Raw genomic sequence first — 24,480 nt, forward strand, 5'->3', positions numbered from 1 at the left:
TGTTTGTTTTCCTTTCCTTTTCACATGCACTCTGTAATTTTGCATATATTGTCGTCCTTGGCATGAAATAAAATTAAAAAAAATAAATAAAACAAATTCGCGAAAACTCGTGAGGAAGAGACAAGTTACTGACCTATTTTGTCCTGACTTGGTTCTGATTGAAGCAGCGGTAAATAAGGCCACAACGTGCGAGAGTCCATGTATCTCTGCTGAGTTGTTCCCTTCAAATTTACAGAATTACCCTCAGACGTGGCATACCGCAATTGCTCTATTGACAGTGCCACACAAAAAAGAAGTGATATAAATAAAGAAAGAAAAAAAAGTAGACGACAACACTACTACGGTTTCTCCAACCCCTCAATCTACCTCAAGGGTCAATTCGTGTTATATATAAGTGGGAAGATATCATCCATCTCTAATCTACAACAAAACAGAGCACAAGTAAACAGAAGCAGAAAAAATAGATAGAACTAAGGAGGATTTGAAGTTTTATTTTGTTGTTGCTTTGGCGGAGTTGCGGGAGTTGAGGACTCTCCGCACTAGGGATACCAGGCTAGGAGAGGAGCCGTTTCTCTTTGTTTATTTGTGAATATGGATACGGCTGATCCTGCTCGGGCATTTGTTAAGGACGTCAAACGAATTATTATCAAGGTATATTTTTTATCTTTTTCAATTTCTTTTTTTGTTTCACTTTATTTAGTGTATACATTATATTTGCATGTCTAGTTTGATGGTTGATTTTCCTCTTTTTTTTTTTTTTTTTTTTTTTTTCGTGTTTTCCTCGTTCATGCCTTTATAAGTAATTTTTTTTTCTTTTGATTTGTATAGTCGTGGTGTTTGAGTTATGGAATAAGGTAGTTCGGTATGAAGTATATGATGCATTTGTTTTCTCTTTTTTTTGGTTGAATTTGAGTGTCCGATGAATGTTAGATTTTAGTAACAGTGGTCATTCTGCTTCGTTTTTTATGGTGTTTTTTTTGTAGATTGGAAAAGGTCCTAATTATCCTTCATTTCTGCATATTAGTTTTACTCTTTTAGCTATGTTGCATGTTATCTCTTTTTGTTTTGTTTGAATAATCGTGTTTTTTGGGCCAACTTGCACCGTAACTACTAACTCTCGCCACCAAGTCTTAGGCAGTATTTGTTTTTTGAACCTTGGTTTTCCATGGATGCGAGATGTTATATGCATAGGCGGAGCCAGGATTTTAACTTTGTGGGTTGTGAATTTAGAAAAAGGTTTGGCTTGCTCTAGTGGCAAGCACCCTCCACTTCCAACCAAGAGGTTGTGAGTTCGAGTCACCCGAGAGCAAGGTGGGAAGTTCTCTTGGATGGTGAAAGTCGAGTTTCTATCTGAAACATCCTCTTTACCCCAGGGTTTGGGTGAGGTCTGCGTACACACTATCCTCACAGACCCCACTAGTGGGATTATACTGCATTGTTGTTGTGGTTGGTTGTGAATTTAGAACGACCAACTTCAAGGTCTAATAACTGGGTTCTAGATGTAAAATTCGTACATATTTAATGAATTTATGAAAACAAATACACTCTTTGAGCAAAGACTATTGGGTTCGACCGAACCCGCATCCAAGCTTCTAGCTCCACCCCTGGTTACACGTTTGGTGCATGGTGGCTCTAGGATAAGGCCACTAAAGCTTCTGCTTTAGGCTCCACGAGTCAAAGGCCCCCAAAACTTTTTCTAATGGTTATAATTATTTATATTAGTAAGATTTTTTCAAGTTAACAAAACATTAACATTTGTTTCAATACACTACATTAGTTTTAGTTATCAGATATTTTATTAGTAGATATGAATATTTAAATAATTTAACTCAAAATTTTAAAATATTAGAAAATGTTATACCGTGGAATACTTAAAAGAAAACTTAAAAACTTGAAAGAAAATTTGTTAAGACCACAATTTTTTCTTGGTTATCTAAATTAATTGTGTCTATTTATCCAACCGTTGTCACATTTCTAATGCTATTTCCTCACTTTAGGCCTCCGATTTCATTGAGCGCCCCTGGTCTGGTGTACCATCTTTTGTAGTTATCTTTTTCTTAATCTCTAGTGCTAATACATTTAGTTTTCCTTTTAACAAATTGTTTTGTTTTTCCAAAGGTTGGAACTGCAGTCGTGACTCGAGGTGATGGAAGATTAGCACTTGGAAGAATGGGCTCACTGTGTGAGCAGGTGAATCTTATGCTTACTCAATTTCCACTATATTGATTAGATAGTTTCTTTTAATTATATGTTATTGTGTTTGCTTACAAACTACTTACAGATTCGGGAACTTACCACCCAAGGCTTTGAAGTTATTTTGGTGACCTCAGGTGCCGTTGGTGTTGGCCGTCAGCGGCTTCGATATAGGAAGCTGATTAATAGCAGGTTTCTGCTTTGTTCTTTCTGTATAAACGATGTTCTCTTTGTATTCTAAAATTCCAATTCAAATAGCTTAACAACCCGTTTGAGTTAAATGCAACTTTTGGTATCATTAAAAGTAAGTGTGTGGCTTATGTTAAGTGATACAGGTGAATGAGAACCTCTTACTAAAATGTCAGTAACATGTGTAGAGTAGTTTATCTCATGGATGGCATCTTTGCCTATTGTATAATTTTTTGAATTGTATTCTACTAGCCAGTATTGTCAAAGGAGCGCTTAAGTCCTGAAGCGAGAAACATGTTGAGCGCTTCGCATCGCTTTGGGGGTACTTCAGTGTCGTAAAACTTTTTAATTTTTTTTTTGTATGTAGATTTGTTATTCATGCTTATAATTATTGGTTTTGAACTACATATACATATTTTTACTTTTTCACCTGTTGCGCCTTTTTTCATTAAAGCCCACGCTTTATTTGCGCTTTGCGCTTAAAGCCCCAACGGACCTTAGAGCTTTTTTGCGCTTTACGCCTTTGATAACACTGCTGCTAACTGCCTAAATTATGGATAAAACGTTACAAGTGCAGACACCTGAACCTTTACATCTGATTTCGTGTATTATTGGATATTAGAATACACTCAATCTATTATCCTCGTCGACGAGAAGCAAAAGATAATATTTTACATTTCGGCATTAACAAGATACTACTTTAAAATATCAAGTATGTGTGTTTCATTATTCACATTTCAAATGCAGTTTTCAATGTACTAAATAGCTAATTGGCCCCTGTAACAGCCCAAAGACCTTTAGCGGTTGAACTCGAAAGAGATCGTTGTGAAACTTGCCTTGGGTAAATTCGACATGGGAATGGGAGGGTATAGTTAGGGGGCGGCCATATAAAAGCGAGTTTAGGATTCAACTGTTGAGGCACCTTTTGGGATAAAGCCCAAGGAGACAAAACCATGAGGCCCAAAAGCCGAGGATGTCCGGCCAAAGCGGATGATATAGCTGCCAAGGCCGTGACATGCCTTACTCTTATTAGGTTAAGTATATCTAATAAACTGGAAGCCTGCTAATCTGAAAAGTCTAGTCTATTGAGGTCTAGGTTTGCTCAAACGTATATTTACTAATTCTTGGAAAGTCTCCATATTTGCAGCTTTGCGGACCTTCAAAAGCCTCAAGGTGATCTTGATGGCAAGGCTTGTGCTGCTGTGGGTCAGAATGGCCTCATGGCCCTGTATGATACGTTATTCAGTCAGGTAAAAGCTTGGTTTTTGGAACTTCTGTGTATATTTGTATGGTGTAATGCCTTATTTTGTTTGGCGGAACCATTCCTTCTTTTCTCAAAAGGATTGTGTAGTGACCTTCCCGCTTTGTGTCTTACCTTCATACAGTTGGATGTAACCTCAGCTCAGCTTATGGTGACTGATAATGACTTTAGAGATCCGGACTTTAGGAGACAACTCAATGAAACTGTAAACTCATTGCTCTGTCTGAAAGTTGTACCTATATTTAACGAGAATGATGCTATCAGCACGCGGAAAGCTCCTTACGAGGTACCATTTCTCTTGTTTTACTACTGTACATGCTGTATCTGGTGCTTTCTGTTACAGTCCCTTCGCTATTGATGTTTTATGAGAATAAAACTGACGACTCTAACTTGTGTCGAGAGTTAAGACCAACCAAGAGTGCAACTCCTAAATTTTTGAAATGTTTGTTCAGCTGTTTCAAGTTTTGATCCTTTGGAACCTGCTTGATTGTTGATATGTCTGAGACCCTGAGTTACATGCATTTTCTTTATCTCTGTTGTTTTTTACTTTATTGTCACGTCACATGAACCCTTTTATTAAATTGGTTTCTTTTAAATTTTGGTCCAAAATATCATCTTGATTTTGTTTGGTCTTCAGCCTTTGACATGATATGGTTTTCAATTTTTAGCTAGTATCCATAAGATAATAAGTTCCAATTTTTTCATTTTTGTTCTAGGTTCTTGTTTTGGTCTTAATAGTGACAGTTTTTAGTTCTCCTTGCAGGATTCCTCTGGAATCTTTTGGGATAATGACAGTTTGGCAGCTCTATTGGCTCTGGAGCTAAAAGCTGATCTTCTTGTTTTGTTGAGCGACGTAGACGGTCTTTACACTGGCCCTCCAAGCGATCCGCAATCAGAGCTAATTCATACTTATGTTAAAGAGAAGCATGAGGGGCTGATTACTTTTGGAGACAAGTCTAGAGTGGGAAGAGGGGGCATGACTGCCAAGGTAAAAGCTGCTGTGTATGCAGCTTATGCTGGCATTCCTGTTGTGATAACCAGGTATGATGTTAATACTAACAGAATTCTGACATTTTGAACTTTGTGTTGATAAATTGTGTGCGTGTCCTATTAAGATATTTAAGAGAGTAGAAAATGCAGCAAAAACAGTTTGTGTCAAAGTTGAGCTTTTAGCTTTCAATCAGGGTAGAGAAGCTTGAGGATTTGAGTGGAAGCTGTTATGATGTTTTCCGGATATGCATTGATAGACCCCAATATTCATGTTCCTTAAGTTGTAGTTTGATGGTCTAAAAGCTTTAAGATTTCTCTTCTGATCAAGCAGAGATGTTTAAGAAGTTCTAGAGCATTGGAAGCTTTTGCTTGATGCATTGACATCTATTCCACACAAAAAGAAAAAGAAAAATGGTTGCATTAATTTCATAACAAGATGGCCCATTCATCCTTGCATTTTTACCATGGAAAAGGTGATGCTTCCATCAAATTAGAGACGGATCCAGGATTTAAATTTTATGGGTTCAAATTTCTGAGTTTATTGAAAACTTAGGTTAAAAATTGAATATTCATACTACTGTTTTTCTGGGTTTTTCACATATATTTCTGTTGTCTATTCCAAACATGATGAGCTCAGATGAACCCACACGCATCAAACATGACAAAGCTTATCTAGTAAAGTTAACAATTTTGTGAATATCTTTATCTTGTTACATTAAGAGGCCTAATGAGTCTTTAAAGGTGAGAGTAGAACAGATGCTTGTAATCACGCGAGTCGTTCAGGTGTTAAGGAGTACAATTCAGTATCTGGTGGAAGCATATTGCACTTAGCAAAGCATTGTTCTTGAGCCTATTAGATGTAATGTTTTGGTAGCTCACTACTTGTTGCTCCCAATATTTCAACTCCTGCTGATTGTGTGTCTCACTCTCTCTCTGTGGAACAAGTGGCTTCGCCAACAACAATATCATTAAAGCACTAGATGGAGAACGTGTTGGCACTCTCTTTCATCGTGAAGCCATCAAATGGGCGTCAACAGGGGATATCGATGCTCGCGAGATGGCAGTTTCTGCAAGAGAATGCGCCAGGCGGCTTCAGGTATTTTACATAGAGGGACACGTAAATATAAATTGTAGTAGAGCTGCATGGATGCGGCTGCTGACTATTTCTTTCTTTTACTTCAGGCACTCTCTTCTCAAGAAAGGAGTAAAATTTTGCTAGATATAGCTGATGCACTGGAAGCAAATGAAGAGGAAATCCTGGCTGAAAATGAAGCTGATGTGGCTGCTGCTCAACAAGCTGGATACGAGAAGGCTTTGGTATCTCGGTTAGCTTTGAAGCCAGGAAAAGTAAGACATTGCTCACTTATGGTAGATCTAGTCTTGTGTAAATTATTCTCACTGAATGTTCATTTACTTATTTTAGTATTCTTGCTGAATTTAATTTTAGATTTCAAGTCTTGCAAACTCTGTCCGTGTGCTTGCTAACATGGATGAGCCTATTGGCCGCATTTTAAAGAGGACGGAGGTAAGTAAATCTTGTTTATCGGGCACTACCTCGTGCCTTTGAACATTATGGTTTGACTTGTAAAAAGATGAGGTGAATAAACCAGATACCAATATTTGTACAGTGAATGCTTTTATTGAGATGTGGAACAAAGATCAGTTTGGAGAGTAATCTTGTGAAATAGCTTCTTATGAAATATCTTTCTGCAGTCCTGGACAATATAGTGGATCACACACTATAGTGAATGGTGCTAATACATGTTTCAAAGAGAGGGTTAAAGGAGTGTATCTTCCCCTAAGAGCAGAAATTCCACATCCAACAGAGACTAGCAGCATATTCATGGGGAATAGCATTTGTCCCATTACTTTCATCTATCCCATTCTCTTTATTGAACACTTCTTGAATCGAATCCAGGCAGTGGCTTTCATTCTAGTTGAAGCTCTCTTTTCTTTGCTTAAAGGCAGTCTAGAAGAAGCTACAAATATTATTAGTAAAAACTAAAGTTTCATTGGTCCTCTGGGTCTTCGTCACTAGTTGCATACCTGAAAATGCTAACAATGTTTCTTTATGGCAATCGAATGGTATAGACAAACCTATCTTTTACTCTGTTGTGTCTTTAACCAAGAAAAAGCTGGGCCAACTCGTTGAAGTTTTAGGGAATACTGATAAAGAACAACCATTTATGACTAGAGAACTTGATCACTGATTTGTCTTTGAATTCATTTTGGGATGTAATCTTGATTTCTGGAATGTTATCGCCTTATTCAGCTTGCTGATGGAATCATATTGGAGAAGACGTCATCTCCATTGGGCGTTCTCCTGATTATTTTTGAGTCACGACCTGATGCACTTGTACAGGTAAGCAGGGATGGAAAATATTTTACATTCTTTTTATTTTCCGGAAGTTCTACGTCACCAGTTACTTGTTCGCTTAAGAGTAGTTTTTTAAAATTACGAAAACCTATCAGAAAGGTTAAAAAAAAGAACAGAGTGGTTGGGTTTTCATGGTACTTGTGCAGCAGCTTGTCTTTTCTTAATTTGGCACCCTAGGAGGTGAGGGTGGTCCACTAAAATATGTTGGAGTCGATGCATACTTGAATTGCCTATTCTTGGATTATTATTTCAAAAGCTCACAAACCTTTTCACTTTTTTGCTTTGTGGAGCAGATAGCTTCTCTAGCAGTCCGAAGTGGGAATGGCCTCTTGTTGAAAGGAGGAAAGGAGGCCAAAAGATCAAATGCATTTTTACACAAGGTTTAATTGAGAATTTGTCCTCAGACCATTTTTCCATGGTGTTTCAACTTCCACTTGGTAATGTACAGCTTTTCACCTGTTCTTCTTTCCTTTTTTGGTTCCTCCTTTTATGCCAGGTGATTACCTCAGCCATTCCTCCAAGCGTTGGTGAAAAACTTATTGGGTTAGTGACTTCTAGAGAAGAGATCCCTGAATTGCTTAAGGTACCTTTTTATAAATTGAATGCAAGTGTACATTAGACATGAGTTTGTCTCTTGAGTTTTTTTCTTCCCTGCTCCAGCTTGATGATGTGATTGATCTTGTTATACCAAGAGGTAGCAATAAACTTGTTTCTCAAATTAAGGCTGCAACAAAAATTCCTGTTCTTGGTCATGCTGGTAACTATATCTTATCTCAACTATTGATAACTTCTAAGTATGCTATATGCACAATTTGCTTCTTTGGTAGCAAGACTGCAAAAATGGTGAAGATGCTCTATTTTCTTCCAGATGGTATTTGCCACATTTTCATTGATAAGTCTGCTGACTTGGATATGGCCAAACGTATTGTTTTGGATGCGAAAACCGATTATCCAGCAGCCTGCAATGCAATGGTAACTTGTAATTCTTTGTCCTAATACAGTGCACAGTAGCAGACTTGTAAGGTATCCATGTTTAACATCTTTTAATTACTTTCCTTTATAGGAAACTCTTCTCGTTCATAGGGATTTGGTGCAAACCGGAGGTCTTAATGACCTGATTCTGGAACTTCAAGAAAAAGGTGAGGCTTCTTGGTAAACTCTTTGTACAATTGAGCTTGTACAATTAAGCTTCTAAATGAGCGCTGTTAGACCACTTAGCTTTAAGAAAGTAAGAAGAATCTGATGCCAAGTTTAGCAATAACATGTTTTCTTGATGGTTATTCTATAATAAATTACTTCTTAGTTTTTCTTTTTCTACTTGAAGTGGCTCTTATTATTAAAATATTTCATCTATATAGAGAAGCCTACGGAACATGCATTGTGTCATCTCATTTGTTGTTCAGTATGATTTAAGAATTCTTCTAATTTCCTTGTTTAAGCTTGTATTATCTTGACGCAAAACAAATCCTTCCTTTGTCATGTCAGTTTTCTCAAAGCCCATCGGTACTCTATTCGTAACTTTACTTGTTTGTAGTCTGAGTCAAGACACATCTTCCTCCATCCATTTTATGTTTCAAAGTGTTTCTCACTGTTTGTAATTCTCTATGTAGTTTTATGTCATCTTTGCTTTTATAGTTTAGGATGTTTTTGACCGCCTCTGTTGTCCCGCAGTCCAAAAATTCAACTCGTCCCATCCCAAATTAGTTGGTGACATTCATTCATGAAGTGTCTGCTGTATGAATCCTCTGTATCTATTCCACTCTATTTAGGTAAATTTCATTCCAATACCAAGTAATTTATCTTATTTTGGCAAATTAAGGTTTCTTGGAGGGAGGGAGCCGAGGGTCTATCGGAAACAGTCTCTCTACCCCAGGGTAGGGGTAAGGTCTGCGTACACACTACCCTCCCCAGACCCCACTAGTGGGATTATATTGGGTTGTTGTTGTTGTTTGTTGTTGTTGGCAAATTAAGGTTTCTCTAATACTAGAGGTCCTCTAAATCTCATTCTAAAACTAGAGATTCCCAAAATACTCCGGTTTTTACATGTTTATGGTTATCTTCTGTCAGTCCTTCACCTTTCACCAACATGACATGAAACCTATAGATTACTGAATTCTTATTTATTTAATTAGAATTTTCTACACAGTTTATTTGACCATCGTCTTTGAAGGATTTTGCTAATTGTAATTTTGTGCTCTTGCATCTCAATTGAGATTGTAAACTGGACTAATAATATTTTTTCCCTAGTAGTAATTTTCAGAGATTGGTACTTTTCCTATAAATCTGAAGCTGTAAATTGCTAGAGATCTTATAGATTCACCAGCAACTAGTAGATCATGTGTTTTGAAAAATCTAGCAAATGCTGCTGGCATTTTGTCCAATTGTTGTAGATATGAACAAATGTAAAATGTTGTTTGCATCATTTGCAGGTGTTTCTTTATTTGGTGGACCTAAAGCAAGCTCCCTACTTAATATTCCCGAAGCAAATTCCTTCCATCATGAATATGGTGCACTGGCTTGCACTGTGGAAGTTGTTGAAGATGTGAACGCTGCAATAGATCATATACATCGTCACGGAAGGCAAGTTACATTTTCTTAATTATTCAATTTTTATGGTTGTTCTCTTTGCCATTTTCCATGTACTTCATCGAATTTTTTTTATTTATTCGAATTGCAAAATGCTTATGTGGTACCTCACTTTTTGACAGTGCTCACACTGATAGCATCATTACTGAAGACAAAGAAGTTGCTGAACTCTTTTTACGTCAAGTTGACAGGTATACTCGCCACTAGGGGTGTACAAAGAAAACCGATAAACCGCACCAAACCGATTATCCGAATCAAACCGGAAAAAAAAACCCGATGTAGTTTGGTATTGGAAATTAAAACCCGACCATAATTGGTTTGGTTTGGTTTTAACTAAAAAAAGTCAAACCGAAACCAAACCAACCCGATAGTATATTTATATAATTTTTAAAAATATTTTATACATATAAATATTTATCGTAATGTAATTTATAAATATTTCTTAAACTTTTTCATAGTTTTATTTTTTAACATATTATTTCAAGTTTAGACTTAACATTCTTGAATGGTAAATAAATTTTAAAGCCCATAAATGTAGTAACTCAAACAAAGTTCAAAACAATACTAATGCTAACAAAAGCAATTCAATTTAATACTAGGAATGACGATAATGTTGGATAATTATTTTAGTTTTACATTGGTTTATAATGAAAATGCATAACTTAGTTTATCATTTTCTTTAGTGCTTAGTTATGTAATTAATATTAGTACTTATTAGCTATACTTATTTTAGCATGACCTATATAGTATTTTTAGATTATGTTAATTTTCATTATGGCTTATTAATTAGCAATATTTGTTTTATGTAATTTTATTATTTTATCTTTATTATTGAATATTTTAGTATAATGCTATGACTTATCTCAGATTATTGTGTTAGTTTCTTGGAAAATACATTATATAGTTGTATTTTACTAGGATTTTAGTTTCTTGGAAAATACATTATATAGTTGTATTTTACTAGGATTTAAGAAATATTTGGAGCACAAGTTACATATTTTATGCTATGAAAACTTTACCGAAAAAAAACTCGAGAAAAACCGAAATTGAAAAATACGACTTTGTTGGTTTGGTTTGGTTTATAAATTTAAAAACCCGACACCATTGGTTTGGTTTGATAATTGAAAAATCCGAACCAACCCGACCTATGTACACCCCTACTTGCCACTGTATACTCTATTTCGGCATTGCTCTGTATGTTTTTCATTCATCCTCTTGCACAAGTAATTTCTTTAAACATGATGTACTAAGACCTTGAAGGATTTCACAAGTTACCAAGACGATACACATTGTTGCTACTTACCTAAGCTGTTAATGTGAGTAACACTAATACAACCTTCTTAAATGGTATTGATATTCTTTATGGAACGTTTACTTTTCAGTGCTGCTGTACTTCATAATGCAAGCACAAGATTTAGTGACGGCTTTCGTTTTGGACTTGGTGCTGAGGTATTTAATTGATCAGTAGATCCAGATTGTATGTTGCTATCATTGTTTGGCAGTGCAACATAAGTTGATTGTTTTTCGGCTGAATAGGTGGGGATTAGTACAAGTCGCATTCATGCTCGTGGTCCAGTTGGAGTGGAGGGATTGCTGACAACTAGATGGTATCGTGCTAATAACTTTCTGAATTTGAGTCAAATGACTTCTATATATTTCTGGAAATTATGCCTTTGGATACAAGTATTATCTGGGAAACTCCTCTTGAGACATTGCCTTGAGGAGAAAACATTGTGTGCCTATTATGTCTCTTTGCATTTCATGTGTATATAGAAGAGAGAGTAAAGTAACAACGGCTGACATATCACTTATTCTTATATGAACAAGGAATTTGTTTAACAAGACATTTTAATGTTGACTTTTGAGGTGTCAAGTCCAGAGCAATCGATAGGCCTGATTACATAGTATATAGTTATTGATACCAGGAAAGGAGGCCTGATCTGAGTTTATAGATAGCTGTTTTTAGTATGTCTCTAGGAACATGGGAGACGCAGAATTTTCGTTTCTGCTTGGTATATTAAGATTATGCAAGGCAAACTATCATTACCTTTTTGTGCTATTATCATGTCCTCATCGTAGTATTTTACTGAGTTTGTTTTCTGGTTTCATGCGTGAAAATCTTGAGCCGAGGGTCTATCGGGAACCTTTCTACTCCATCGGGGTAAGGGTAAGGTCTGCGTACACACTACCCTCCCAGACCCCGCACCCAGGGGCGGATTTAGTGGGTGAGGGTAGGGGTACGGCGAACCCCCTTCGCCGAAAAATTACACTGTGTATATAAGGCAAAATCTGTTTTTTATCTTTATATATTAAGTTTTGAATCCCCTTGATATAGTCCAAAAGTGTAGCTTAGTGGTCGAGGGGGTTCAAAACCTTTGTAATGTCATAGGTTCAATTCCCACTAGCTACAATCTTTTTTAACTTTTTCTTTTTGAACCCCCTTAGCTAAGATCCTGCCTCCGCCACTGCTCGCACCTGTGGGATTTTACTGGATTTGTTATTGTTATGCGTGAAAATCTTGCTAAGCTAGTTCCCTTGAGCACAAGATATTGTAATTTCCATTTTGCACTTTGAACTGAAATGATATTTGGGACACTAACGTAATGGTGTACAATTTTGTTTGTAGGCTTGCAAGAGGATCTGGACAAGTCGTTGATGGTGATAAAGCAATTGTCTACACTCACAAAGACCTTAATCTGGAGGCTTGAGTGTAAATGTGTACAAGTATTATTATTATTGCTATTATTATTATCCTACCTCTGGATCTTGAATGATGTGTTGTACACTTGGATTTTGGTAAAGCGCCATTTGATGCTTATCCTGGAATTTTCAAGTGTTTCAGCCGTGGATATTGAATTATGATGTCAAGAAAGAAGGACAAGGGCAGGACAACTAGGATTTGCCTTACTGCTGGGCAAAATAATTTTTGTAATTAGCAGAGGTTAATGAAGTTCGTGTGGTAGATTATTAATACATGGTTGCTGTAGTAAACTAGCTGCCAAATTTGTCTCATTAAGAGCTTTCGATTAGTTATAATTAAAACTTCAAATCTGTATGCAAGAAAAAATAAAGTTGAGTTTCATTATATATTGTCAATGAAATTGAATGCTCCTCTTCTTTTCATATTTTTCCTGACCTTTCATATTTTGATTTTGTAAACTCAATTCGAGTTTAACTTGTCTATGCTGGCACTATAAAATCTTGTTATACTATTAGGTTACTTGAAAGGTAATTAGCCTTAACAAATGGAATTAGTAACCAGAAAATTAAAGCAAGTAATCTTTTACGATCTTCAGTGAGTATGCACGGTGTACAACTGGAGTTACCACTAGAGCTCGCCCCCCCCCCCCCCCCCACAACCCCCTCCCAAAAGAAAAAAATCTACTACACTGCTTGGTACTTTAAAAGACATTAGAAGGTCAAAAGTTATTTCAATAAAAAGTTAATGTGACTTCTTAGGGCCTCACAATGAAGAGACAGTGATCTATTCTTCCATTACCCTCTTTGGTCAATAACGCACATGGTAAGAAATATGTGTTCCCGTGTTTTCGCATTATATCAATGCGTGTATCTTATTCTTTAAATATATAAAACCATATTGATCTTGATCTAGATACCATTAGATGTCTAATCCGAGTTTCTCACTTCAATGATTCTTGAATCAAAATTCTCAGAAAAACCCGCATCTGACTTACAAAATAAGTATATTAGACCACTTATCAAGACCGAGCTTCACAGATAAACGTGACCTCATACTATCAAGATTGTATTAGGTCTTATTCCTTCACTTTCCTCAATGTAAGATGAGATTGTTTATGTGAGAAAGCCAATCTCACGACTTATTCGACACATTTATCACAAAAAATATCACCACATGCAAATATAACATATATACAACAATAAATTATTGAGGAACATATTATAACAATCAAGACATTTACGATACTTAAAAATGACCATATCTATTGCAAAAAAAAAAAACAAAATGGCAAAAACATGTTTCTCAAACATATCTTCAAATATGGGCTTTGTAAAAGAACCCATTATCATTTTTTGCGTAAGTATCTATTATAAAGTAATTCCACTAATCCACAACTTGCTACAGTGTGGTTATACTTGATATTAACATGTTTGGCTATAAAATTATAAAATCATGGAACCCTGAGAATTCTTTACAATGTTCAAATACTCAAAGAATCTTCTTAGCCAAACAACTTCTTATACCATAGATGCACAAGCTAGAACCTAGATTCCACAGTCTAAAGTGTCGTGCAAGTTTATTTTTTTTTTTTACTTTTCATGAAGTGATTGTAACAACAAATTTTCGCATTCAGAAAAATAAATAATCTAAGATTAGAAAATTGCGTAACAAATATAGTATTTGATTTCAATAAATGATGAATGTTATAATCACTATGGTATTCCTCTGATTCTTTAAGAATATGAACTATCTTGATGAGCTTGATTTTGATTTTGATTCAAGGGCTTGTAAAGCTTGGTCTTGAATCTCCTTCTTGAACTTGAATTTGGATTTGATTACGAACAAGTAATTTGATCTTGAACGCCATGGTATTTGATTTGCCTTCGTTCTTGTAGCTTGAGTGCTTGAACTTGTAGCTTGTAGAGAATTCTGCAGCGTTTGATCCACGAGCTCTCTGCTTGCTTCTTGTTATCACTTATGGTATCTTCTAGCTTTATGAAAACCTCTATTTATAGTTGTAGGGAGTGGTGTGACTCTGCGATTTGATTGGTCCGTTGAACTGACCAATACCGTCTAGACACTTGGCAGAACTCTATTGCTTGTTGATTTGACTTGGTATGCCATCCTTTCTTGACACATGGCATGATTTTATTGGCTCATTTATTTGGCTTGGATTGTCACATCACTTGACACGTGGCATGATTTTATTGGCTCGTTCTTTTGACTTGGATTGCCACATCACTTGACAAGTGGCATGAGCCTGGGCTTTAAGATGGGCTAATAATCGTTTGGACCTTGAGCTAATGAAGTAGACTTATCATTTAATTTGTAAGTCCAATTAATAGATTTGCCCAACACATATATATTGGTTTTAAATTATTAGCTCAATTTACTAGTCACAATATTTGTTTGGACTATTGGCGTGAATTTAATATGGTCTAAATTATTTTATGGATTCAAATCTGATAAAATTTAAATGCGTACAAATGCCCCTAATTTAAGATTTGTCGAATATTAATCTTTCGAGACTAGGCTTGAAGTATATGTGATAATTTCTCTTTCGCTTTATCTATTTAATTTGACGCTTGCTTCATTTGAGTATTTGATACCGTACGAAAATGCTGCAAGGCCACCAGTGTTTGAGTTGTAATCAGTAATCTCTAATCACTAGGCTATGTAAATTTATTAGCCACTTTAGTTTAGTATGTCACATTCCTCTCTCCATTACGTTAATATCTTATACATTTGTCTTCCAATTAGAAAGGAATCTCATATCCTTTCTTTAAGGATGTAAACACACAATCACATTTCCATATGAACATACATCCGAGAGATACATCAGATTTCAAAAGTAGAATCACAGTAGCGTTTGTATCCTTACCAAGTAATTTCTTTCCACCCTCTAAATAACCTTGTTGCGTTAGAATACTTTTCTTTGCTTGTCTAATGGTAAGCTTCACTGCTTCAGATGCCCATAGCCGTTGGCCGTGTGACATTCGCATCATGATTTGCATTCCATGAGCATGGTATATAATTAATATCATTCAGGTATACTGGCAATTGATTTATGCATCAAAGAACTCTTCCGGCACTTAGTCAAAATTGCGTTGTTAGGGAAGTTGGATATTTGTAAGCCTCCATCGAGACCCTAGATAACTTCTAACTGCAAAATCTATGAAGCAGATAACCACAAATTAACAATAATCATGCATACTCTGCCCCTTACATGAAAGCTGGAGTTTTGCAGTACTGTGCCTTGTCATGCGGGGAAAAGAATCAATGAATCAGTTATTCACACAAAAATTCATCTGGTTTTCTGGATGCAGCTATACAAATCTGTAACCTTATCTGTTTTGGGAGAATGTGCAGAGAAAGAGAACCGACTTATTTTTTCGAAAAATATATTTGTTCACACTAATAATGGCCCAAATGTCCCTAATGGGGCATTATGGTAACTTCTCACGGCTTTTGAGGACATAATGTATAATTGTGCATTTTTATTTTCCATCTTTATCCTTTAGCAGATTTTTATTTTAATTCAATTTTTTCAAACAACTCTCTCTCATTATTTTAATTGCATTATCTTCCCACAGTGGCGGATCTATCTTATGAGGTAGGGGTACCACGACATCCGCTTGCTTCGCTAAAATTCTTACTATGTACATAATATCTCTGTAAAGTAACGTATATATGGATAGAGTGACACCCAGAAGTCACAAAGTGGAAGCGGGTGCCATTGGTTCAGCCTTCCCTTTGAAGGCTTTCTTTGGCCTCATGAATGCAAGTTCGATTCCCTGTTGGAGCAGCTCCTTTGATTTTTTATTTTTTCTACTTATTAAGATTTTCTTTATTTTCAGTTGAGCCCTAGCGCCTCACCTCTTTTCCTTCTTTTTCTGCTCTTTCCCTCATTTTCTTCCTTTTATTACTTGCTAAGTCTCTCTTCTTCATTTTCTTAACTTTCAGTCCTCATTTTGTTTCTATCATTATACTTTACTTTATGAACAATTATTTTCTATAGGTAATTTGAATTGATTTTAATTAGCATATAATTTTTTATTTATTTTTAATGAAATGATATTAATTTATATATTGGAATATAATTTGAGCAATATCTTCTATTGGGTTTTGAAAAAAATTAAATGGCTTGATTGATAGTCGTTTTGAGTCGAATATCATAGGTTGAATGTTGAAGGTTTTTCTTTGAAAATAATTGTCATATAACTCAATAATTAAGATGGAAAAATAAACAAAGAACAATACAAGTAAATTAATCTAGTCAAATAAAGAATATATAGTGTAGTTAAGCTACTCTTTAAGCAAATATTTATATTGGAGGCGTTCTTTCATGAAATGTTATTTTTCTTTTACATTTTTATTTAGAATGTGTTTAAATTAATCGTTAAAAGTTTGAACTAAAATCGAACTTATTTGCTTTGTGAATGAAGGGCTTATTCAAATTAACCAAAAATTAAGCGAACCGACCCATTATTCCTAATCTGTCTTTGTAGCTACTGACATGTATACTGTATGCATAACATGGTGGCATCCGCAACCTTCGAATCCCGAATCCGCCTCTGCCTTCCCAAGACTTCTTTCACATATACACATGCATGGTTACATCATTTTCCAGAAAGAACTCAATGCACATATACATATACTATACCAAATGAAATACATTGAAATATACATATAGTATGCTAGAAGAAATATGTATAAAATTAAACTACTATACTCATCTTGCATTGGTCACTTTCTAACCCTAAACTCTTAAATATATAGTGCTTCACCTAAGAAGCTTTTTCAGCTCCCCATTTTTCTATCTTTGTTTTCTCCTTCTTCATCTCTTATCTTTCTTTTAGAGTTAAGGGTTGGATTAAGGAATGGGGGACGAGAAGTGGAATAATGCTTCGAAAGTCTATATTGTGGTAAGAGACCTGGATTATACAACTCTTGGCATCAATGTGATCCTATGGTTACTGGTGTCAAGGGTAGCATCTTCAAGGCTTTCAAATCATATGATGAAGCCATAGAAACGTTCAATGAGTTCAGAAAAAGTTGTCAAGTTGATACTATATCGGCATCGAAGGTGTATGTAGTATTTCGTGGTAAAAGGCCCGGATTATCCAAGTCTTGGTATGAGTGTGCTTCTATGGTTATAGGTTTCAAAGGAAGCATCTTTAAGTCTGACAATCTTATGATGAAGCCGTAGTAACATTCAATGAATTCCAAGAAGGAAATGCTGACAGTGAAGAACCATCTTCAAATTCGTTTGTAGATGAAAGTGGTGTAGGGGTTGAAGGTGACAACGGAACAGGTGTTATTTCATCTGTGTTGTTAGCTGGAATATTTGTATGGATGATGATATCAAAAAAATGTTCAGTTTGATTTTTAATAAAACTATTTTTCCCCTTATGAACTGAATGTTTTATCTATATTGTTGGATCTTAAATAAAAAGTTTAGTTCTAAGTGTCAAAATGTTATCATCTACTGACTAGATGTTAAGTAGTTATAAGCGTTAGATTCACTTTGCACCTGTTTTAAACCTTACTACATTGATTCATGATATTCATCAGATTTTGGACATTGTCTGGAATGATAGATGAACTTTTCATATTTGTTTGATTATGGAAAATTATAGTAATGTCAGATTTTGGACACTGTTTGATTCATCTCTAAAAAATTCCTTCTTTTGACAAGAACTTGGGAAGTTTGCTTCATAATTACTTCTTCTATTCTCAACTATCCTCAACTTTTTTACATATTTCTTAACAATACAATTTCCTACTGTCCAATGTTTGTGTCATAAGTTCAATGTGTTATCTTAATTTGGCAAAACATTGACCAACTTTAGAGGACTTAATTAATCTTTACAAATGCTACTCTTAGTTCTTTCATTGCATTAGGCATCAAACGAACAGTTGCACTTTTGAAGACAATATAACTGTTTTGTTAACTGAAATCAAACGATCATTTAAGTAAAAAACAAAAAAAGGTTCAAAGACATAATAATATAGTTTCATTAATAATAGATTTCATAGCATCACTAAAACATAATAAGATCAATAAAAACATCACCATAAGGGGTAGACAACTTCATAGACTATTAGAAAAATATCACAATAAGCAAAAGACAACTTGAGAGAAAACTTCATAATGCATGGACTACTCAATCTTCTGGGTCACAGAAAGAGACTTGGTGGTCTTGGAGGCAGATTCAGTGTCACTAGTGATAGAAATAATAGAATTGCTCTTAGCTCCATTCTGGACGGATGATGTGGGCATATCATCAAGCATGATATAAATTGAAGTTAGCAGATGCTCCTCCAACGTGACACTTTTTAGGTAATTAATGCTTGAGTCACGAACCACCCTCTCAAGCAATTCATTAACCTCATGCTTCAGCTTAGTAAAGTCACGCTTAAGATCTTGGTACAAAATATTATGACTAACGGATGAACCATGGAGTGACTGTTCAACAACTTTCTTGATCAGAGTCTTATCCATCGTTATGCTTAGATGTAGTAGTAGTTTCGGTTTGTTTGTTTTATGTAGGGTACTTATCATATGAGAAAAATATATAGGGAGAGTTATAATAGCTATTCCACTTCCCAGTAGGACTTAAAATCTCTTTGCAGAGACCCAATGCGGCCATTACACTTCCCAGTAGCCACCTCCACTCCTCCATGCGGACATTACACTTTCCAGTAGCCCATTCCACTCCTCCATGCAACCATTACACTTCCCAGTAGTCAATTTCACTCCTCCATGCACCATTACACTCCTCCACGCAATAATTACTCTCCTCCACGAGTACAATTACTTATAGAAGCTTGTCTTTATCCATCCGCCTATACAGATTTTGGATAATTTTTAATTTTTTTTAACTTCTGCTATATAGTGGCAGTGCCCTTCATAGGTTTTATCTCATAGTCTTAACCTTAGAAGACTTGAGTAATCCATGTAAAGGTTATTTGACCCTTCTTTAGGTTTAGGTTTAGGTTTTGGTTCTCTTTTGGTTTAGCTTCATTTAGGTTTAGGTTTAGGTTTTGTTGGTTGAATTCTAATTAATAACGGACCGGTCTCTAAAATTTTGTATTGGTTAATACACTTTTTGATTTTTCGTGTTGATTTTTCCACTTCTCTATGAACAAATTAATGTCGATTTTTAGATTTCTTTTAAAAGATATGCTTCCCAGTCTTGTTCTTGTTTGTAAAAGGAAAGAAAAGAAAAGGGGGACTTGGCCTAAACGATGAATGCTAAATAATATCTTAGTTGCAGTTCCAGTTTAGTCATATTATGCACTAAATATATTAAATAATTTTCAGTTTAAATAGGCTTTTTTTTAATCCAGTAGTCTTCTCAAAATAAATAAATATAACAATAATTATTGAAAATAATACAAACAATATTATATGGAACAATCATATTAATCTAGAAACATGTTCTTATAATACTACTTTGATCCATTTGAAATCTTTACATATAACTAAAAGCACATATCGAACTAAGTATTAGGTGTTCCTTACACTTCAACAAAGAAGATCACAACCCCTGATGTAGCCTCAAATAGTTCAAAGAGAAGAACATTCCCTTTCTTCAGATTATTGTCGACAATAAATTATTTCCACCCCTTAACGAGTCTTCTCCGAATACCACCTGCGAGAGTCACAACCCACTCCTTCCCATTACGTAGAAGGAGCGAGTTTTATCTCATAGTCTAAACCTTAGAAGACTTGAGTAATCCATGTAAAGATTATTTGACCCTTCTTTAGGTTTAGGTTTAGGTTTTGTTGGTTGAATTCTAATTAATAATGGACCGGTCTCTAAAATTTTGTATTGGTTAATACACTTTTTGATTTTTCGTGTTGATTTTTCCACTTCTCTATGAATAAATTAATGTCGACTTTTAGATTTCTTTTAAAAGATATGCTTCCCAGTCTTGTTCTTGGTTGTAAAAGGAAAGAAAAGAAAAGGGGGACTTGGCCTAAACGATGAATGCTAAATAATATCTTAGTTGCAGTTCCAGTTTAGTCATATTATGCACTAAATATATTAAATAATTTCCAGTTTAAATAGGTTTTTTTTTAATCCAGTAGTCTTCTTAAAATAAATAAATATAACAATAATCATTGGACATAACACAAACAATATTATATGGAACAATCATATTAATCCAGAAACATGTTCTTATAATACTACTTTGATCCATTTGAAATCTTTACATATAACTAAAAGCACATATCGAACTAAGCATTAGGTGTTCCTTACACTTCAACAAAGAAGATCGCAACCCCTGATGTAGCCTCAACTATTTCAAAGAGAAGAACATTCCTTTTCTTCAGATTATTGTCGACAACAAATTATTTTCACCCCTTAACGAGTCTTCTCCGAATACCACCTGCGAGAGTCACAACCCACTCCTTCCCATTACGTAGAAGGAGTGGGTTTTATCTCATAGTCTTAACCTTAGAAGACTTGAGTAATCCATGTAAAGGTTATTTGACCCTTCTTTAGGTTTAGGTTTTGGTGGTTGAATTCTAATTAATAACGGACCGGTCTCTAAAATTTTGTATTGGTTAATACACTTTTTGATTTTTCGTGTTGATTTTTCCACTTCTCTATGAACAAATTAATGTCGATTTTTAGATTTCTTTTAAAAGATATGCTTCCCAGTCTTGTTCTTGGTTGTAAAAGGAAAGAAAAGAAAAGGGGGACTTGGCCTAAACGATGTATGCTAAATAATATCTTAGTTGCAGTTCCAGTTTAGTCATATTATGCACTAAATATATTAAATAATTTTCAGTTTAAATAGGCTTTTTTTTAATCCAGTAGTCTTCTTAAAATAAATAAATATAACAATAATCATTGGAAATAACACAAACAATATCATATGGAACAATCATATTAATCCAGAAACATGTTCTTATAATACTACTTTGATCCATTTGAAATCTTTACATATAACTAAAAGCACATATCGAACTAAGCATTAGGTGTTCCTTACACTTCAACAAAGAAAATCGCAACCCCTGATGTAGCCTCAACTAGTTCAAAGAGAAGAACATTCCCTTTCTTCAGATTATTGTCGATAACAAATTATTTTCACTCCTTAACGAGTCTTCTCCAAATACCACCTGCGAGAGTCACAAGCCAATCCTTCCCATTATGTAGAAGCATTATTTTAACCGAAAATAGGAGGAAGATAGTCACAGATACTCTTTGGAAGAAACTGCAAGAACATAATGTAACGATAGGGCTCAAGGTTCATTGCTAGTTGGGATAATCAATAGTTATCAAATAATGAAAATTTTAAAAGAAAATTACCAGATCATCACACTTAATATACGATCTGGGCACGTTCATCCTAAACCATGGATAGAAATCATCTTCAATCCATCTGTTAGCATTCATGTTTAGAGTATCTAGTTTGTTTGGAGAGTTAAAAATATTGTTTAACACTTTAACTTGTGTTTAAGAGATATATAAAGAGTCAAAACTTTTAATTTCCCTCCAATCGTATTATTACTTTTCCCTTCGAAAATTTTATTTGACATTTTAGTCCAAAAATGTCATCTTGTTTTCCCTCCTAATAAAGAAGCTAGAATACATTTAAGTCCTAAAATTTAATCATATTTTCCCTTTTATTATAATTAAGATTAACCAACAAAAAATATATAGAATTATATATTGACTATTATATAAACGGACAATATGACCTTAATGAATGAAATTATATATTGGCTATGTATAACATAGGCCATATGACTATAACCTTAGTCAATGGACTTATGAATAACTATAGGCCGATACGTATGACCTTAATGAATGAAATTATATAAACGGTCAATATAACTATGAATCACAACGATGAAATTAACATAAGCCATATGAATAAATCCTTAGTCAATGGACTTATATGGTTGCTATGAATAACTATAGGCCGATATGTATGACCTCAATGAATGAAATTATATAAATAGCTATTATATAAGCGGTCAATATAACTATGAATCACAACGATGTAATTAGCATAGGCCATATTACTATAACCCTAGTCTATGGACTTATATAATTGCTATGAATAACTATAGGCCGATACGTATGACCTTAATGAATAAAATTATATATTGGCTATTATATCAACGGTCAATATAACTATGAATCACAACGATGTAATTAACATAGGCCATATGAATAAATTCTTAGTCAATGGACTTATATGGTTGCTATAGGCTGATACGTATGGACTTAAAGAATGAAATTATATAAACGACTATTATATAAACGGTCAATATAACTATGAATCACAAAATATTACTATAACCTTAGTCAATGGACTTATATGGTTGCTATGAATAACTATAGGCCGATACGCATGACCTTAATGAATGAAATTATATATTGGCTATATAAACGGTCAATATAACTATGAATCACAACGATGTAATTAACATTGGCCATATGAATAAATCCTTAGTCAATGGACTTATATGGTTGCTATAGGTAGATACGTATAACCTTAATGAATGAAATTATATAAACGGTCAATATAGCTATGAATCACAAAATATTACTGTAACCTTAGTCAATGGACTTATATGGTTGCTATAGGCTGATACATATGACCTTAATGAATGAAATTATATAAACGACTATTATATAAACGGTCAATATAACTATGAATCACAAAATATTACTATAACATTAGTCAATGGACTTATATGGTTGCAATGAATATCTATCTATAGGCCGATACGTATGACCTTAATGAATGAAATTATATAAACGGTCAATATAACTATGAATCACAATGATGTAATTAACATAGGCCATATGAATAAATCCTTAGTCAATGGACTTATATGGTTGCTATAGGCCGATACATATGACCTAATGAATGAAATTATATAAACGGCTATTATATAAACGGTCAATATAACTATGAATCACAAAATATTACTATAACCTTAGTCAATGAACTTATATGGTTGCTATGAATAACTATAGGCCGATACGTATGACCTTAATGAATGAAATTATATATTGGCTATTATATAAACAGTCAATATAACTATGAATCACAACAATGTAATTAACACATGCCATATGAATAAATCCTTAGTCAATGGACTTATATGGTTGCTATAGGCCGATACGTATGACCTTAATGAATGAAATTATATAAACGACTATTATATAAACGGTCAATATAACTATGAATCACAAAAAAAATACTATAACCTTAGTCAATGGACTTATATGGTTGCTATGAATACCTATAGGCCGATACATATGACCTTAATGAATGAAATTATATAAACGTTCAATATAACTATGAATCACAACGATGTAATTAACATAGGTTATATGACTACAAACTTAGTCAATGGACTTATATGGTTACTATTAATATCTACTTATTATTATGGTTTGAATTAAATAATTTAACAATTGAGGTCAAAATGAACATTACACAGGGACACTTAATTCATTAATATTTCATAATTAAATTGCTAATTAGGTACCAAATCTAACAATTGATGTCAAAATTAACATTACAAGGGGACTAAATATGCAAAATACACATTTTAATTAGGTTCCAAATCTGCATTTTACTAAACTTTATGGTTAAATATGCCTTTTTGAATGGTTGGCCGTGTATATATACACATTCACCCACACAACCCTATAGACATAAACACACACTCTTACACAAACCCTAGAAAACCAACTATGGAATCCTCTCCCAGCTCTGCCAAACGATGCCTATCTTACTCCTCTTCTGATGATAACGAGGAAGAGCATAATCTAACATTTGAAGTGCTTATGAAAGATTCATACATCAATCATGACTATCTGGTAATCCAATATTTTTTGGTAATTGGCTATCTGGTATACATCAATCATGGGGGGTTTGGGCTAAATGGTTTTTTCTTCTGTTTGCAGCATATTCCAAAACGAATCTACAAACATCTTCCTGAAACAAATAACACCGCGCTTCTTCAATATGGTGGCAAAGAGTGGTTTGTAAAATTGACCATTGGTGAACGAAGAAGGCTCTAAGAGGGCTGAAAAAGGTTTGTGGTGGAGAATGATATCAAGCGGGGTTGGGTCGTTAAATTTGAGTTGGTTGAAATTGCACCATTGTTTGTTGTCTTCAAAGTGCAAGTGAAAGGACAAG

The 24,480-nt window shown here is 34.5% G+C and overlaps 1 protein-coding gene across 7 annotated transcripts; it reads left to right on the plus strand.

The window, feature by feature from the left end:
• Nucleotides 1-328: 328 nt before the first annotated feature.
• LOC107773204 (delta-1-pyrroline-5-carboxylate synthase) lies at nucleotides 329-12,719 on the plus strand. Of its 7 annotated transcripts, none has more exons than XR_012708852.1 (21): nucleotides 329-651; nucleotides 2,119-2,190; nucleotides 2,282-2,385; nucleotides 3,530-3,632; nucleotides 3,768-3,929; nucleotides 4,407-4,684; nucleotides 5,579-5,729; nucleotides 5,816-5,980; nucleotides 6,081-6,158; nucleotides 6,906-6,995; nucleotides 7,304-7,390; nucleotides 7,507-7,593; nucleotides 7,671-7,767; nucleotides 7,879-7,982; nucleotides 8,074-8,149; nucleotides 8,682-8,779; nucleotides 9,440-9,590; nucleotides 9,719-9,787; nucleotides 10,979-11,045; nucleotides 11,133-11,203; nucleotides 12,223-12,719. XR_012708852.1 is itself a non-coding variant. In XM_016592651.2 (20 exons), the coding sequence occupies exons 1-20, from the start codon at nucleotides 592-594 to the stop codon at nucleotides 12,302-12,304; spliced, it is 2,154 nt and encodes a 717-aa protein (XP_016448137.2). In that variant the 5' UTR covers nucleotides 329-591; the 3' UTR covers nucleotides 12,305-12,719. The 7 variants fall into 7 exon arrangements, 4 of the variants coding, with proteins under 4 accessions (XP_016448137.2, XP_016448136.2, XP_075108320.1 ...); XR_012708851.1 differs by having other exon boundaries at nucleotides 332-651; nucleotides 4,395-4,684; XR_012708853.1 differs by lacking the exon at nucleotides 8,682-8,779 and having other exon boundaries at nucleotides 8,074-8,173; nucleotides 9,401-9,590.
• The last annotated feature ends 11,761 nt before the right edge of the window (nucleotides 12,720-24,480 follow it).

The sequence above is a fragment of the Nicotiana tabacum genome, chromosome 4 (genome assembly GCF_000715075.1).
Source record: "Nicotiana tabacum cultivar K326 chromosome 4, ASM71507v2, whole genome shotgun sequence".
Taxonomy (NCBI): domain Eukaryota; kingdom Viridiplantae; phylum Streptophyta; class Magnoliopsida; order Solanales; family Solanaceae; genus Nicotiana; species Nicotiana tabacum.

Coding starts and splice junctions, on each gene's coding strand:
- LOC107773204 (XM_016592650.2), top strand. CDS start 592: ATGGATACGGCTGATCCTGCTCGGGCATTTGTTAAGGACGTCAAACGA. Junction 5,730..5,815: donor AATGCGCCAGGCGGCTTCAG/GTATTTTACATA, acceptor CTTTTACTTCAG/GCACTCTCTTCTCAAGAAAG. Junction 9,788..10,978: donor TTTTTACGTCAAGTTGACAG/GTATACTCGCCA, acceptor TTTACTTTTCAG/TGCTGCTGTACTTCATAATG.